The sequence below is a fragment of the Dreissena polymorpha genome, chromosome 4, assembly GCF_020536995.1.
Source record: "Dreissena polymorpha isolate Duluth1 chromosome 4, UMN_Dpol_1.0, whole genome shotgun sequence".
NCBI classification, from domain to species: domain Eukaryota; kingdom Metazoa; phylum Mollusca; class Bivalvia; order Myida; family Dreissenidae; genus Dreissena; species Dreissena polymorpha.
Genome location: NC_068358.1, coordinates 45,390,988 through 45,408,537, shown reverse-complemented (window position 1 = coordinate 45,408,537; position 17,550 = coordinate 45,390,988). Strand labels below are relative to the sequence as shown.

The 17,550-nt window shown below is 34.6% G+C and overlaps 1 protein-coding gene across 1 annotated transcript in view; it reads left to right on the top strand.

Moving 5' to 3' along the window:
• LOC127877925 (dachshund homolog dac-1-like) overlaps window positions 1-17,550 on the top strand; it is a 49,524-nt gene that overhangs the window by 23,719 nt on the left and 8,255 nt on the right. The window contains exons 2-4 of the mRNA XM_052424250.1: window positions 9,820-9,941; window positions 14,519-14,708; window positions 15,090-15,178. Coding sequence (XP_052280210.1) covers window positions 9,820-9,941; window positions 14,519-14,708; window positions 15,090-15,178 — 401 coding nt within the window. The remainder of the gene's footprint in view (window positions 1-9,819; window positions 9,942-14,518; window positions 14,709-15,089; window positions 15,179-17,550) is intronic.

Here is a 17,550-nt window from a genome sequence, read left to right as displayed (position 1 = left end):
TTTTGGAAGTTTGTGTATTGAAAATACAGGTAGATTTCCGAGGATTTTGGAAACGGGAATTGAATTTTGAAAAAAGGAATGTGTTTAGAAAAAAAGACATATATTGGAATACATAGGTCCGGACTTCGCATAACAGATTACGATAACGTATTATAGCCAGAACAATCAAAATAAAGATCATTGATTTATGTTTACATACGTGCTTTAGACAAAAAAAAAAGCAAAATGTATGTGTTAAGTTTTGAACTACGCCCCAATGTCCGTTTTTCAGATTAAACTTCGATGCATATGTTTCGCATATATGATTTAGTACGTTACATGCTGTTTTATAAAATATTTGATCTTCACAGCTGAAGACACGTTAGCAGAGTACAAATTGATTATCTTCAGTCCCGCCCTCACCAACCGTTTAATTTACGAGTACAACGACCTTTCGTTTTAAGTTTATAAGAGTTACTAATATACCGTAGGTCATCTATATGTCACGGCCATTTCATATTTACAATGGAATTAAACTCGTCAGATTCAGTATTTACAAATAGTCGAATCTAAAACAAATAAAGGCGAAGTTTGTTTTAATTATTCAACTCCGATCTGTCATTTTTTCATCCCTCATAGACTAACACTCGTAAAATGGATTAAACTCTGTTTCTGTTTATCTTGTGTATTTCCTTTGCTCAATCGATGGAGCCATTTTCGATTTTTAATATTTGCTCGTTATCAAATGTCTCCGGCCTTTAGCGGTCAGCGCAAGTTGCCATAGGTTTACATTTTCTTGAGGATCCTTTGTCAATAAAATTAAATAAAAGAAGTTGGAATAATGGTTTAGTGTCCACACTATGCAAACAGGAATGCCTCGGAATCGAATTTACCTGACCTGCAAAGCTCGTTTGCGCAAATGTTAAACCAATAAACAAATGTTTAGATTTCATCGTTTTTAAGAGTTCTCAGCCGATCTGATAATATTTAAAGCTAGAGGTCTCGTCTTGTATTTGTTTTTATATTTGCCCGTTAAGATTTTGTGTTGACTGAAGACAATAAAAGACCTTAAATAAATAACTTCAAGGCGACGACAATAAACACAGGGCAGTATTTCTGTTGGCTTATCTGAAAGCACATCCATTTCTGTTTCAAGTATAACTTGTTCGATTCGAGTTGACTTTTTGATAGATGGTATGTTTGCTCTCTAAAATATATTAATTTGTTTATCCGATTCAATATGAAAACTTATCTGAAAGGTCGTATAATATTTGCAAAAGTTATTCAGGGATATTGTTACAGTAAATCAACTCGATATAAACCTATGCAAACGTGGGTTTTGCCAGATAACGATACTGCGAAAAATATGATCAATATTTTGTTTCGAAAACTACAGTAACATTTTACAACTCTAAAAGCTTCACTCATTACTCAAACGTGATAAATCATTATGACAACGTTATCTTGACAATAACAATGCTACATTTGAATATGCATCAAGTGTGATAAAAAGTCTTCGACAGATGGTGCATCTTAAAGGGGCCTTTTCACAGATTTTGGCATTTTTTAACTTATTCATTAAATGCTTTATATCGATAAATATAAACATTGGATCGTAAAAGCTCCAGTAAAAAATCAAGAATAAAATTAAAAAAAGGAAAAGAACATTGCCCGGACCAGGTTTCGAACCAGTGACCCCTGGAGTCCTGCCAGAGTCCTGAAGTAAAAACGCTTTAGCCTACTGAGCTATTCCGCCGAGTACATATACTTGAAGTATTTTATACCTTATATAAGCAATCTTCGTAGTTTCACAAAATTTAACGACAAAAACAGAACTCTCCAAATTATTCAATCGTTTCGCGTTGCAACGCTTTATAATTTTTAGGTTTTAAAATCGTCAAAAGGTGCATATAATGGCTATATTAGACCATGGTAAATGTTCAGTATTACTGTTTCCTCACAAATATCATAACTAAAACGAAAATTTGCGAATCTGAAACAACTTTTTTCAATTTTGTCAATTTACCAAAGCGTGAAAAGATCCCTTTAAACTAAGTTGAGCGCTTTGGGACCATCATGGGCCCTCTTGTTTCATAGTTGTGCACCTGAAGGTTCTTTAAATTTTAATTACTTCATAATTCCTAAGTTTTCAATTTATCGATATTACTTTACAAAGCCATTGTTTACAAATCCTTTAGCTTTACTGATATCATTGTAACGTGTGTTTTATTTTAAAGTCTCTATAACGCTCAAAATCAACTGAAATCTCGTTAAGTATTTTGTAAAATAAAGTTAACACCTAAACAATCAGTGTTCCTTATAGAAATAGCCACAATTTAAACGCTAGATGTTGTATGATAACATAGATTTTTGTAGATACAAAATGCTCGTTTTTATTTATTTGTGACACAATTAATTTCATTTTAATTTCCCGCGAATGTATCCATCCATATGACACACGAACACTAAAATAGTACCATGAAAGTGTTCATGTGTCGTGTGAATAGGTATCGTTGCGGGAAATTAAAATGGAATTAAATATGCAAAACAATAATACAAACGAGCGTGTTGTATCTATAAACATCTATTTTACCAGACCACATCTGGCGTTGAAATTTTGGCAATTGCCATAAGGAACACTGATTTAAAATTGTTTAACTATATTTTACGAAATATTGTACGAAATTTTCGTTGATTGTGAGCGTTATAGAGGCTTAAACATTTTAAAGGGCATAATGTAAACGTTCAGTATGAGTTAGACCCGTAGTTGGATGATTCAAAGGCTTTTGGTAGTATAGAGATACGATCGTACATTTTCTGTTTTATTTAAATGATGCATAAATACTGTATTGTTTACATTAAAAACGAAAACAACAAAGAAAGTGTTACAGAGGTCATATAAACCCTGATGTGACTACGATTTAGAAATAAAAGTTGTCTGTCCCAGCTTTTCATTGGTATCATGCGTATGGGTGAGAAATAAACGACGCAGTTTGTTACATTATTAAATAATGTTGCTTTTACATGGTCTAGTATATACATACAATATTGAAGTCACATTACTTTACATATGCTATTTGAAAAATACGAATAAATTGACAGTGCGTAGAGGTGCACTTCTTCAAGGAATAGTCACAATGGTTTTCAACATTTATTCAAGCAAACATAAACACGCATGGCCTTTTTTTGAAGTTTAGAATCAACGAATAGAGTCGAAATTAAATTGAATTAGCTCCCGTATTTTCGCTTCGCACGCTTTGGTTTTACATTGCATAAAATAACGCTAATTGCTTTCATCCATAGAAACAAAGTACGAAATTTATTGCAAGAAAATGTGCGAGAAGTACATACTTCCTTGGTCATTAGAATAATATGGGCGTGGCTGAAATGCTACTCATCCTGTCAGAAGAAGACATTCAAATCGGCACTGGTAATGATATATTTTATCTAATTACATGCGCATAACATCATTTGCAGAAACATTAATGACACACTTTTATTCACAGATAGAAGTTTTCTACTTCAAAGGGTTTCCATCATGCGCGCAATAATTGCTTACAGAATCCTGGAACTATTTCGCTAGAAGGAGACTGGTTCCGTTTATTGTTCTTTATGTTTGTTATTTGACGAATCTACTATTTCAGTGACTTAAGTCTGCTTCATAAACTGATTCGTTGATTTCTGTTCGTGTCTCCCTGGGGACTATTTTTGAGAACGTGAACAAGAGTACAAATTATCAGATGTAATAAGGCTTGAAAATGCCATAAGGCAGAAGACAAAAAGTAATCATTGTATCAAACAACCAATTCCTAATGAATTTGCCCAAATACAAAGTGCCTAGTTGTCTTTTCGTTTCAATGATAAAACATTTGATCATTTACTATTACTATTTAGTCTGTGGAGACATTAAACAAATTAGAAATCCAGTTACATAGCAATCATCTCGCTGGTGTCATTTTGCTGTAGGTGAAATTATGAAGCAAAAACAATGCATTTTCGAAATGAAACTATGCCGTCAGGTGATTAAATGTAATGTTACAAATGTGATAATGCTTTTCAATTAACTTTTCCTTTGTATGGAATGATCAGTTTTATTGTGTATTATGATTTCATGCGTACGAATACACGATGCTCACATATCTCGTACATCTCGAAATCCCGAGGGATTCCTGCGGCAGTTGAGTTTCATTTGTGGCCATTTTGTTTTATCCGCACACTCGATTCAAAATGGCGGCGTCTTAAAAACACGACTCAAGGGGGTGAACTTTTTGTAACAAAGATGTATTGGACATTACACAAATCTGATTCGATGGCATGATTTGTTTCATCTATTCCATCTCCATCTAAAACGACTGTGTATGGGCGAGAAAGGAGCAATAAAGATAATTAATTTCCCATATAAACGACATTTGTCTAAGTGATTTCGTATGGTTTATGCCCTTATCAAATTGTGCGTTTTTCTTTGATATGTATACGGTTTGTGCTATTGTTCTCATAAAACTGATGATAGATTTTGATACCAAATGCAAGTTGATCATGGTGTTTTAAAGATTGGTAATAGTTATGATTTGATCATGTAAAACCAACACCTTGGAAATTACTTAATGAAGATTTTTTTGTACGAAACGGTTTCTAGTGACTTTACAACGTCAATACTATATAATATGTTTACAATATATTGTTGTCATGTTAAATACAGGATACGTGTTTGGTCCCGGTACACGTTTAAATCAGAACACCACCCTAAAACGTTTAAAGTCCATATACTAAGCTTTACTTAATAAAATTCGAGTTTTCGATTGTAAGTTCGATATTTTGCTAACAAACGGTACGGAAAATATAACTGAAATATAGCTTGTCAAAACATTTTTAACACCCAATACTGTATACAGTAAGATATTTAGGATATTTTTCAATTTTAGTCATACTACAAACAGTTAAGCAAAAACAAATGTCAAGCTATGCCGAATACTTCCGAATTCATTAAACACTAAATAATATCGACTTATATAATACAATAAATGTTGTTAAATACTCAGATATACTCATTGGGAGGCGTAGAAGGATCTGTTCGATGCATATGTGGAATGAAATATCAGCTGTAATAAATTGTCCGTCTGCCACCGACAAACTTATCTGACAGCGAATTTTTGAAATCATCACAAACTATCAAGTTTCAGGCAACCGGTGCAGAGGGGGATAATAAAAATTGTAACAAAAGCAACCAAACGGGCATTTAATATCTATCTAAATTCACACAAAACTCCCGGTGACACTTGAGTCAATTCAAATGCCCGTCGCCCTTCGTTTTTATATGGGAAATGAAACTGTTTAAATTTTGTTTATGCACGGAATGAGTCTATTGTCCGATCAGTGAATGTATCGTTTATATGATATGCATCTTCAAAATCGAATCATTATGAATAAACAGATGGTTTTAAATATGAGTTCTCCGTGCACGATATCTCTCGGATTCAATTTACACTGAATACAGCACATTTGTGTGAACTAGATAAAAAAAGTTAGTTTTTCCTGATACAGATCGCGTTTTGTGTTATTAGCATTTTCATAATGTTACCTTTTCAGCAGAACGATCGCAACTTCTCATAATTTGAATAAATGATGTTCCATTTAAATGGGATTTGAATTGGATAAAGGCGTATTTAAGGAACCCAGTTTGATCACCCGATAACGCGGCTCTCTGGTTACAAACCCGACGACTCTTGGGGCGAGGGTGATCGGTTACAAAGGAAACTTGTCTTGCTGTTTGAGACACGGAGGTCAAGACTCCCAGCATGTTTTGTGGAATTCTTGCTTGTTCCGCGACGATACTAAACGGTTATGGGTTAATTGTTAATTGCACCCGGTTGTTCGTAGACACTTTCTCTGGTGATTTATGCAACGCGCATCTTACATAGGGGTCCTTACATAATCGATGTTAAAATTGACATCTTTCTTGACGAATGCCTTTTATAGCATTGTGCGATAGTTATGAAAATTCAACTACACCAACTAAAAAAAGGATGTTTATTGACAGAACAATTAGGTTTTCAGGCTCTAATTTGTTTCTGAGCGGATCGATGCCCAAAACTTCTGAATAAATATACAATGTATACATGTCCCGTTTAATATATGGTTTAAAAGCTTTTAGTTATCATATTTACAAAAAAGGTGATAGAGAGTAATGTTAATGCTTAACTGCAATCAATGTGTTAACTTTAACCTCAAATCATATAATTTTCAAAATGTTTTATGGCATTGAATGCTTTATAGAAAGTTCTTCTCAAAGAGCTGCCGTATATATTGTATTTCAACCATGTTTAAAGTACATGTAATATATAAACTTGTATAAATAAACAAAAAACTGTCATTTAAGCACATTTTATGGGCGACCATTTTCACGATGTCTAGCAATAATATGAATAATACAGTAGCATAGAAATAGTATATCAAACATAAAAACCCTACATAACAATACAATTACATCATTGAAATATAAAAGTTTGTCCGTTAACTGTCGTTTTATCTCTCGTGTCCCAAATAAATTCGTTTTATACTCGAGCTTTTTGAAAAAGCAGTGATCACGTGACAATCGTGAATATAATAACAACATTAGATATTTTTCAACGGATTCCTGGTTCTTTTGTACAATTGCATGCTATCAGATTGTGTGGAACATTTAAATATTATATTGAATATTACAATATTCGCCAGAGATTTTATATCTGAATTTCATTAAAGATGTAACATAGAGATAGGAAGTGTTCTCGTCTTACAATAAAAATGGTAATTTTCATTACCGATTCGCATATAATAAAACATGTTTTTGCTATTAAAACGTTTTATAGACCAAACACTAACATTTAATCGAGAGGCGCGATGAATTATTCTTTTCATAAGAGTTTTATTGTTTAAGTCAAATGCGAAAAAAGTTTCAAATATTCATGGTTATTGTGCACTCTGATTTGTGAAAAAACGAGAAACTCTGGTGAAACTAACGCAGAGCTGCGCAACGAGAAGGAGGCAGGAGAGCTTCCTGGGCTGTTATTCACAAAGCTCCTCGGATGAATCTTAAGTTACGTTGCATTTACGAGAATATTTAAAATCACGTTTACAATGTGATTTTTGTTTATTTTTTTTATTTAATTTCGTAAAATGTTTTTTTCAAATAGTCAAATATTGAAATCCCAAATACAATCGGTCATACATTTACAATATGTAAACTTCAAATATACATACACATAAATGAGCCGATCGTATGTAACACCGCCTCGAAATTATTTTATCTTACGATTAAAGAAAGTTTCAGATTAGTATTTGGCAATATTGTCTCCAGCAAAAGATAAAGATTCGTAAGCATGTTCGAGCAAGAAAGCGGTCCAATCATATTTTATCGCTGGGTCGCAGGTTTGAGCCCCCGATACATGGCTTTCACATAGTAAAATAAAAACATCCAAATGAGATCGTCCACATTCTGGAAATATGTGTGTTGGTGACATATTTCACACATTAAAACAGATGTTTTACATTCGCATTAATGTTCAATTTATTATTACCTCAATATTAAGAGTCAACGGAGTTTAAACTTAAACAACTAGCAAACATGCTAACGTATATTTAATTCGTATGCAGTTATATGACACAATCTGCTTCATATTTACTAAAGATGTCAATTAATCATTTTCTAAAATTCTTCATTTTCTAGAATGCCACATTGTTTATTGCTTTTTGTTTGGTTTTGTTATTGTAATTGATGACATGCTAAATAGTTAAATATTAAAAGTGTTCTTCGAAAAGTCGATGATATTTTTTTACAAATCAATATCATTACATTGTATTTTAATGTAATAAACGCTGCTTGGGCTACGAAATCAGAAACTACACCGTGCCCTAAGGTGCAATCATAAAGTTAATGTCCCTAGGGTTTGTTTTAACTTGTGTCGGGATATATTAAATAATTAAATTGAAAAACAAAACAAAAAACACTTTATTGACAAACGCTTTGTGACTCGCAGGAATATTTATTGTATAGTGCAATCTAATATTGTGGGATACAATTCAGACGAGAATTAAAGCTGTCATTTCATTGGTCATTTTAATTTGACACGTCATGACATATTGCCCCAAGAAGACTTCGATGCCGCGTAAATTACGTAAAAACTTAAAGAGATGCCTTTTACAAATGGACAGGTGTGAATTTTGACCAATAGGATCAATTATTTGTCGATGTCTGCGGACGAGGGGACTGTAGGGTGTCGTTCCTTTTTGTCAACTTAACGACGCATTTAACGGCGTTGTTACACTTTCTACTATTAAACCTTAAAAAGGGCCAATGAAATCTACACCGTTAGCATAGTCTGAAATTAATGCGTCGATGCGGGAACAACAAAACGTTACATTTCCATGGCCATTTTAGCTGTAACAGATGAATGATGTATTAGAAGTGTTTATTGAATATGATGGGATACCATGCTTTGCATAATGAATGCATTGTCACCGACCTGTCTTGTTTATGGATGTAAGGGGTTCTTTAATGGAATAATATTACACAGCTGTGGTTACGGAAAAATGTTTCCAATAAATCACCCTTCAGTTAGCTTGAAATTGTAACCTCAAACTGTCATCTTTGAAATCTTAGAAATTGCGGATCAAGACGGTTCCCTCCCCTATGAATGACACAATCTTTGGCGCAGAGGCTCCCGGGGTAACGTTCGACTCGCGTTTCACACTTTTCATTTTGAAATAGTGAGTTTGATTTATTTTAAGTTAATGTCATTTGGAACCGGAAATATGTTGATTTCTGAACTGAAGTCGTTTGAATAGTCACGAATATTTAAAAAAATTAATTTGCGTTGCAATGTTCTGTAGGATTTTAGTAATAGTTTGTATAAATCAAACATGTGGTAAATAAACGAGATTTATACAGCGCCTAGTTTAATCCTAATAATATTTTCATGTAAACTTTTATTTTAGCCAAGGTTCACTCGGGGAATAATTGACTTTGCTAACAGATAAGTAAATGAAAACTCCATAATATTTTAAGAAACAGAGGTTGTTTATACTATGTACAAATAGGTAAAATATAGCTTGGACAGATTTCTACAGGGCATCTTATATTCTCATTTAAGTGGGCATTCTTAAAAAAGATAACAGCAAATATGCCAGCTTCATCATCTTTTCTTTCGATGTTATTGGCAGAACAAGAGTTATATTAAAAGTCCCTCCGTTTCTTTGGTAGAACCAGCATACTTGATGTCAGACATGGTATTAAGAACGACATCAGAGTAAGAGAGCAAATCTGGTGACCTTATTGTCGCGAGTTGGGAATCATGCTCACAACGCCACTGCGACATCTTTATTAACCCATTTATGCCTAGCGTCCTGAAAAAAGGACATTGCAAACAGCGTAGACCCAGATGAGACGCCGCATAATGCGGCGTCTCATCTGGGTCTGCGCTGTTTGCTTAAAGGAATTTCTGTAAGAAATATTCTTAATATAGAAATAAATATATTAGACATCCCTAATTTTGGAAATAAATTGAACCAATTTAGAAGGATGGGAGAGTCCACTAGGCATAAATGGGTTAATGTGGCCTCGTTCGATGAAAACTGGGCTTAATGCGTGTGCGTAAAGTGTCGTTCCAGTATAGCTTGTGCAATCCGCTCAGGCTAATCTGTGATAAGAATTTCCGCTTTAACTGGATTTTCGCTAAGAAGAGACTTCCTTTTCGCGTAAAATACCATACAATCGCAGAGTTTCGTCCCTGAGTCGACACTTACGCACATGCATTAAGCACAGTTTCCACAGAACGCTGCATAATGTTTTGTAACGCGTTGCAGTGCCCGGCCCGGTCGGCCCCCTAAAAGAAGTCCCTCCCTGCACGCCAGCCCCGAGACGCTGGACAAGCTGAAGAAATCCCGCTTCGATGGAAGCGATTATTACAGTGCATCCAGATTCTTTGGTAAGTTGGTAATATAAAGAAGCATCACCGATGTGTAATGGTCGCCATGTTCATTGTAACAACATCATAATTTACGGCTGAAGTATGATACCAACAGCAATAAACAGGGCTCATGATAATTATAATCAGCATCATCAGCTGCGGCAACAGAGGTAGCAGCATCAATAATAGCAACAGCGTCAGTATCTGCAGGTACATCATCAACATCTTTACATACTAGTTATCATCTCTACCACCATGCTCAGGAGCACCAATGTCATTAGCAGCCTCATCATTTTCATCCTCAACTTGAATGCATTAAACGGCTCGGTATATCTACATTCTCATAACAAAATAAGTGAATATGAAGACTAGTTTAGGTCGATGTCTCCGCCTAATCTGTCACACTAATAGTCTTTTATTACCAGTGTCTTATTTCCTACTAAATGTTTCACTCAATGCGCTCAAGTAAAAAAAATGTTGTACTCAAAGTCGAATGACTTCTCGAATTCAGGTTTCAAATTTGTCAAGTTGTTCACTGCACTGTAGTCGAACAAGACGATATACGAGAACGGGTTGACAAAGGGCCAGCAAATTATACCCCCATCTAAATCACTCTACAAAACATATCTGAACAAATTTATGCATTATCTAAATTATTCATTCTGTGTATTTATTGAACGAAACACAATGAATCAAGTGGACCCTAAACTTGTCAGAAGTGGCTAGGATTTACTTTCCACTCGTTGGGTCGGAATTACAAGCCCGTATCTGGGTCAGATGTCGACTTTCAAAGCGACTCGAGTGTTGGTTTGTACAAATAAATTCCATATTTTATGTGATATTCGAGAGCATGGTTATTGTGGCAGATAACATAAAGAAACATTTATTTCCGTTACAGATATCAGTTATTTGTTTAAGAATTGCAAGTGTTCGCATTTATATATTTTTGCTTATTTGTCTTATTCATTTAAGATTTATTTTTCCATTTTCTTCTCGGATATTTATGTAAATTAATGCAATTTCACGATCCGCATATAGTTTTGTTCCCTTTCAAAATGTCCAACTTTAAACACATTTTGTGTTTTTGTATGAAAACTAGACATGTGTCCAAACGATACTGATTCTCAAATATTCCGGTGGTTGTCGCAAACACGCCTAGGTTCTTGAAATCTGCGCAGAAATAAACAGGCACAAACGCTTAAAACTGTATAAATTGAGTCGTGTTCTGAGAAAACTGGGCATAATGCATGTGCGTAAAGTGACATCCCAGATTAGCCTGCACAGGCTAATCAGGGACGACATTTTCCGCCTAAACTGGTTTTTCGTGTAGAAGAGACTTCCTTTAAATAAAAAATACCATAAAAGCGGAAAGTGTCGCCCCTGATTAGCCTGTGCGGACTGCACAGGCTAATCGGGGATGACACTTTACGCACAAGCATTATGCCCAGTTTTCTCGTAACGCGACTCAATTTGTTGCTAAAAGAGGGGCATACTCTGCTGATGTCGGAAAAAAACTGCCCAAAGATACAGTCGTGCAAACGTTCAAACATTGATAGATATGTTTGCAAACTGCATCAATACTTTTTAGCTACGCGACACAACCGAACAAGTACACATATATATTTCGTCCTCTACAGTGTGGAGCCAAGGTTTTTATTATATGCTATTTATACTTATTGTTTCGGTGAATTAGAATTAGGCTTTGGCGAAGGCGATTCGTTTCAGTTTACTTCGTGATGGCACCGTTCTTGTTATACCCCCATTACCAATGGTAATGAGGGCTATTTTGGAGTCACTTTGTCGGTCGGTTTATCGGTCGGTCTGTCCAAAAATTTCATCCTATCTTCACCAAACTTGGTCACAAGTTGTATCTAGTTACTGATGACATTGTTGTCGTTTCAAAAAAGTTTATTGATAAACAAAATTACTATATATTGTGAAGTCGTTTTCCCCTGGCCAAAAGGCATGTCATTTGACGTACATGTATTTTCAAGAATGACTCTTCAAACATAACATCTAAACACTTTCCTTTCAAAAAAGCTCGTGTCATCTTATCAACAAAGTTATCATGGCTGAAATTTCCTTAAGCTGACACTATAATCAAATGTAAATTGCCCCGTATTGAACTTTTGGGGTGTCAATAATATAATCTTTTATGAAAATTGCAACACTTTGTATTCCCTACCGTACTTCCCGTAATACGAGCGCTAAAGTATAAATTTGAGTTGGGAGTCTTCTTTGTGCAAGTTTGTTAATATTGTTGCTAGAAGAATTAAGACTAACATTCTGTGTAATTTAGTTCAATATTAAATATACTCCGCCCAAGTTAAGGTGTTAAATAAATGTTGGTTATTAGTTCTGCAAAATAAATGTTCAGTTAAATATAAACGTTAATACATTTAAACGCACACGAAATAGACGTTTTCTATGCATAACAATTTATATTATATGCCTAAGCCAAAGGCGTTTACTTGTATTGAATATGATACGAAACAAAACAAACATATTTTGATATTTAAAAAAACGCGCTTTGATGTAAATATTTGGCGACCGTCGTAACCATGTACCAAAGGACCAATAGTGCTCAAGAATATTTAATATTTGTATTTTTTTTAGGTTCTTGTCCTCCCGCATTACAAAACACATTCAGTAATTCAAAATGCGCGTTAGGTTTAAAAACAACAACAACATAAACAGTTCTCATGAGAACTCGATAATACCTACATGTATTTTATTTATAAATAAATCATCTGACAAAGTTTCGGACGCTAACGCTCAGTTTGTGAACATCGATGAGGGCGCATTAATTATGTGCAATACGTCAACGCAGCGCAACAAAAACAAATCAAAGATGTGAACAAGTTTATAAGTTATCGGATAGAAAGCCTCGGATATCCATAAGATTTAAGTATCAGCCTAGAAAAAGTTATCAAGTTGGAGTAGGGATTACCTATTGCGGGAAACGCTACTCAACTTTGTCCCCTACCTCTACAAATGAATACAATAATTGATCTCTAGGACCGTATAAATAAGAAAATGTCACTCAAACAGAGTTATTTTCTAATATTTCAAATCTTCCACTCGAAGACCACGTAAACCATGGTATAAAATTATTTAACTATTTGACAGTTCCGATTTCAAAATGACATACAAATGATAAAAAGCCGGGATTAAAAGCCAAGTTTCGTTTTCTATCCCGGGACCAAAATCAATGACATTATTTTGTTTCTAATATTGTAATCCTGAAATCATTGCAGATATAAATCGGTTTATTTGATTTTGACTTAATTCTGGGTTTAAATCCGAAATGACGGAGTAGAAATATCAATATGAAGACATTCGGACGTCAGTTTTTTCTTCTTAAAACAAGTTCAAATCTTCGCATGTGGTATTGAAATTGATAAAGAAATCTTGTAGTAATTTGTTCAACATTAAACATTGTCATAAAATCAGTCTATTATAATTATCGAAAGCAATTGCATGGAACATTCATCATTCTCTGCAATTCATAATAAATGAGAAATAGAAGAAATAGAGTCTGAGAAATAATTGCTTTATGTTTGATTTAAAAACAGAGACGCTATGGTATAAAATATTAAATTTAAATATCGTTTATAGAGGACTGATCTTACAGAGTCCAATTTAATGATGCCCAAATAATTTGTGGAAAAATAAATTCTCTGAAATTGAACTTGATTATTTTAATACATCATCTCCAAATGAGAAACATTCGTTAACAAAATGATTAAGCACATTTAGGAAAGGCTATATAATAATTAACAAATATCACGTGCTCAATATACTTTTATTTTAAGAGCGCTAACAAATGTATAATTTGGACCTGGCTTATGAAACATGTCATTTTGACAAATGCACGTTCGGTCAGGAAATGAGTTAAATTATTGATGATCTTTTTTGGATATGTTAAAGGGGTTAGATATAAATTGTGATGAGCACAGCCGTATGCATGGTTAGGCGGTGGCTCAAGTAATGTCGCAGATGATGCATAACAAACGATGATGAAAATTGTTGTGATGGATATGGAATCTGGAAAAAAAGTCGTGTAATCTGCGGAATTAAAAGTATAATCCCGCTGCAGTTGAGGATAATTATCATCTTTTTTTATTATTAGTAAAATGTACTGCTACCACATTACACATATCACTATATACGAGTATGTTCGTCTTAACATTTCAAGACGAACTGACCAGTAGCAAACCAATATATTTTACTTGCTCTGATGATTGATAACCAATTAATATGACGCGAACTGTGTGTTACTCATCAGATCGCTATAAAAAGAGCGAAAACAGGGCTTATCCCATTTACTGCCCTAATAGCTCCTGACAAGCCTGTACATTCGCGCCGTGCAGTCACGAGGTTGCGAATGCGCAGGCTGGTCTGGAGTCACGCTGGTCGCATATGTTGAAAGATCCATTTTCGCAAGGCGCGGCGTAAATAGTACTAAAATATGGAAGCACTATTGGTAGACCAAATCCTTAAATGAACAAGTAGTGACTGATGCATTCAGCAGCACAAGACGTTCATAATGTACGAGTACGAATCATGTATGCAATATGTCACTTACTGCGCAGATTCCACGAAGAGTTTCCTGAACGGTTTTCCCCCTCATCCATACACGATGGGTCACCTCCCTTTCATGCAGCTGAACCACCCACTCCTTGCGCCGCCAGTCACCCTTGCGATGGCCCAGCAGCTCGGGCTCAGGCACGAGGGGCTCCATGCACGTGACAGCCACGTGGACCACGACAGGGTCAACGATAGGTAAGCGAGAGCGTCCGAAAAGGGGGGGGAATTGTTTATTGAAAATAATAACCTAAGTTGAAAATAATATATTTATGTAGACGTTGTATTTATATAGACATAGAGATTTGTAATAATTACCATTTTTACAATTAATTGATATTTCTATATGAATTTTCAATTGATATATGAAGAAACGTTTTCAACGTACTCGCATGTTTGAGATGAGGTTTAAATATACGCTTGGCATATTTACGCAGAAATCTTTAAGATAACGCAGATATATATATACGTCCATGAATTTGTGAGCAAAATTCTAGTAATTGTTTTAATAATTCAATTAGATGTTGGTTATTTATAATATTTGATACAAGGATGTATTAAAATATAGTGCCTTTTCAGCGATGATATGAAGAATCGCCACTCTCCGAAGCCCGCAGAGATGTCTTACCACCCTGCCTATCACCACAAACCCCCAAGGGACCATGACAGTAAGTCTACCCCTAATATACCAAATGTCGTAGCTGATGCGACCGCAGTAGGATTATAAGCTGTGTCAGTCAGCAACAGGCATTCAAACATTGTTATAAAGTAAACTATGCCCATGTATCAACGTATATTCACCGATGGCATGATCAGGATGCAGGATCACGTGACTTTGTGGAGTTCCCCCTTAAAACTTTGATTGATGTAAACACAGCAGTAAGTGGTGCTTTATTTCAAATAACTTTATAAAACAATTTTTCTTAAGAATTTCAACTAGTGCATAACAGACCGATTTTTATGCTGCTTATGCCAGTTATGGCAAGTATGTACAATACATCAAAATTATTTTATTTAATAAGCCTGTGTTCTTGTTCAAAATTCGATTTGTACTATACACGGTTATGCTTCACGTTATGCTGTCACCGATTCAAGGATATTCTTATAACTTACGACATCTGCACAAACTGCAAGAAAAACTCTTGTATGCACTAAAGATTTTTGCAAATATATTTCAACAACTTGAGAAATTTGCAAAAATAAAGTTATTAACGGTGTGATTACACTCATTCAGCCCGTGTGTAAACACCTGAAACTCCCGTTGATTCTGCACCCTGATAATCTCATCGCCTCAAAATTAGTATCAGGTAATATGTAAGGGGTCCACTTGCATATCGCCTCAAAATTAGTATCAGGTAATATGTAAGGGGTCCACTTGCATATCGCCTCAAAATTAGTATCAGGTAATATGTAAGGGGTCCACTTGCATATCGCCTCAAAATTAGTATCAGGTAATATGTAAGGGGTCCACTTGCATATCGCCTCAAAATTAGTATCAGGTAATATGTAAGGGGTCCACTTGCATATCGCCTCAAAATTAGTATCAGGTAATATGTAAGGGGTCCACTTGCATATCGCCTCAAAATTAGTATCAGGTAATATGTAAGGGGTCCACTTGCATATCGCCTCAAAATTAGTATCAGGTAATATGTAAGGGGTCCACTTGCATATCGCCTCAAAATTAGTATCAGGTAATATGTAAGGGGTCCACTTGCATATCGCCTCAAAATTAGTATCATGTAATATGTAAGGGGTCCACTTGCATATCGCCTCAAAATTAGTATCAGGTAATATGTAAGGGGTCCACTTGCATATCGCCTCAAAATTAGTATCAGGTAATATGTAAGGGGTCCACTTGCATTTTATATCGTATCATTAATGTGAAACAACGCACAAGTACTCGTTCATAGTACACTAGGAATGTACAAATGGTTATTTTTAAGATTGTATCGATAAAAATCTTATACCACTGGCATATTTTATTACAAAATATACTTAAATATACGATGGAAATGTTTTGAAAAGGCTTTTGTGTTCATGTTAAGCATCTTTATACTAGTCACTTGCTTTGTTGGAGATGTTTGTTAAAGAGAGAAAATATTATGATGTTTAAGATAGGAAATGGAAAACATATAGGTCGAACAAATGATACAAGGTTATATTTATGAAAGTTCACATATTTAATTTGTCTATTATAATTGACACTTTTCGCCGCCTTTTATTGAGCTTTTTAAATTTGAATGTGTAATAAACGTCTGTTTATGTTAAACGAATATAATTTTATCATTTAATGAAACATGTATGACAACTAAACGGAAGATGTCAAAAGTAAATGGGATCTAATATGACATGCAGAAATACTGTCACACCTTTGTGACAAGATCATGTTTCGAAAAATAATTAAAATAGTTTTGGCGTAGCTCAATTAACTTGAATATATGTTCTAGCACAAGTTGTTGAACTTAAAGGGGCCTTATCACAGATTTTGGCATGTTTTGAAGTTTTTCATTAAATGCTTTATATTGATAAATTTAAACATTGGATCTAAAAAGCTTATATAAAAAATCAAAAATAAAATTAAAAATAGAAAAAAGGTAACCCTCTGCAGGGCTCGAACCACAGACCCCTGGAGTAAAAAGTCTACCACTTAGACCACTCGGCCATTCTTCAAGGACAGATGTGTTTTATACTTTATATAAGCAATCCTCGTAGTTTCACAAAATATAACGACATCCTCGTAGTTTCACAAAATATGACGACAACAACAGAGCTCTCCAAATTATTCATTCGTTTCGCGATGCAACGCTTTATAATTTTCAGGTTTTTAAGTCGTAAAAAGATGCATATACTGGCTATTTTAGAGCATGGTAAATGTTCAATATTACTGTTTCCTCACAAATATCATAACTACAACGAAAATTTGCGAATCTGAAACAACGTTTTTCAATTTTGTCAATTTACCCAAACGTGAAAAGGCCCCCCTTATGCGAATATTGGCAAGATTGTAAAACAGCTTGGATATAGAATATAGTCTAGGGCA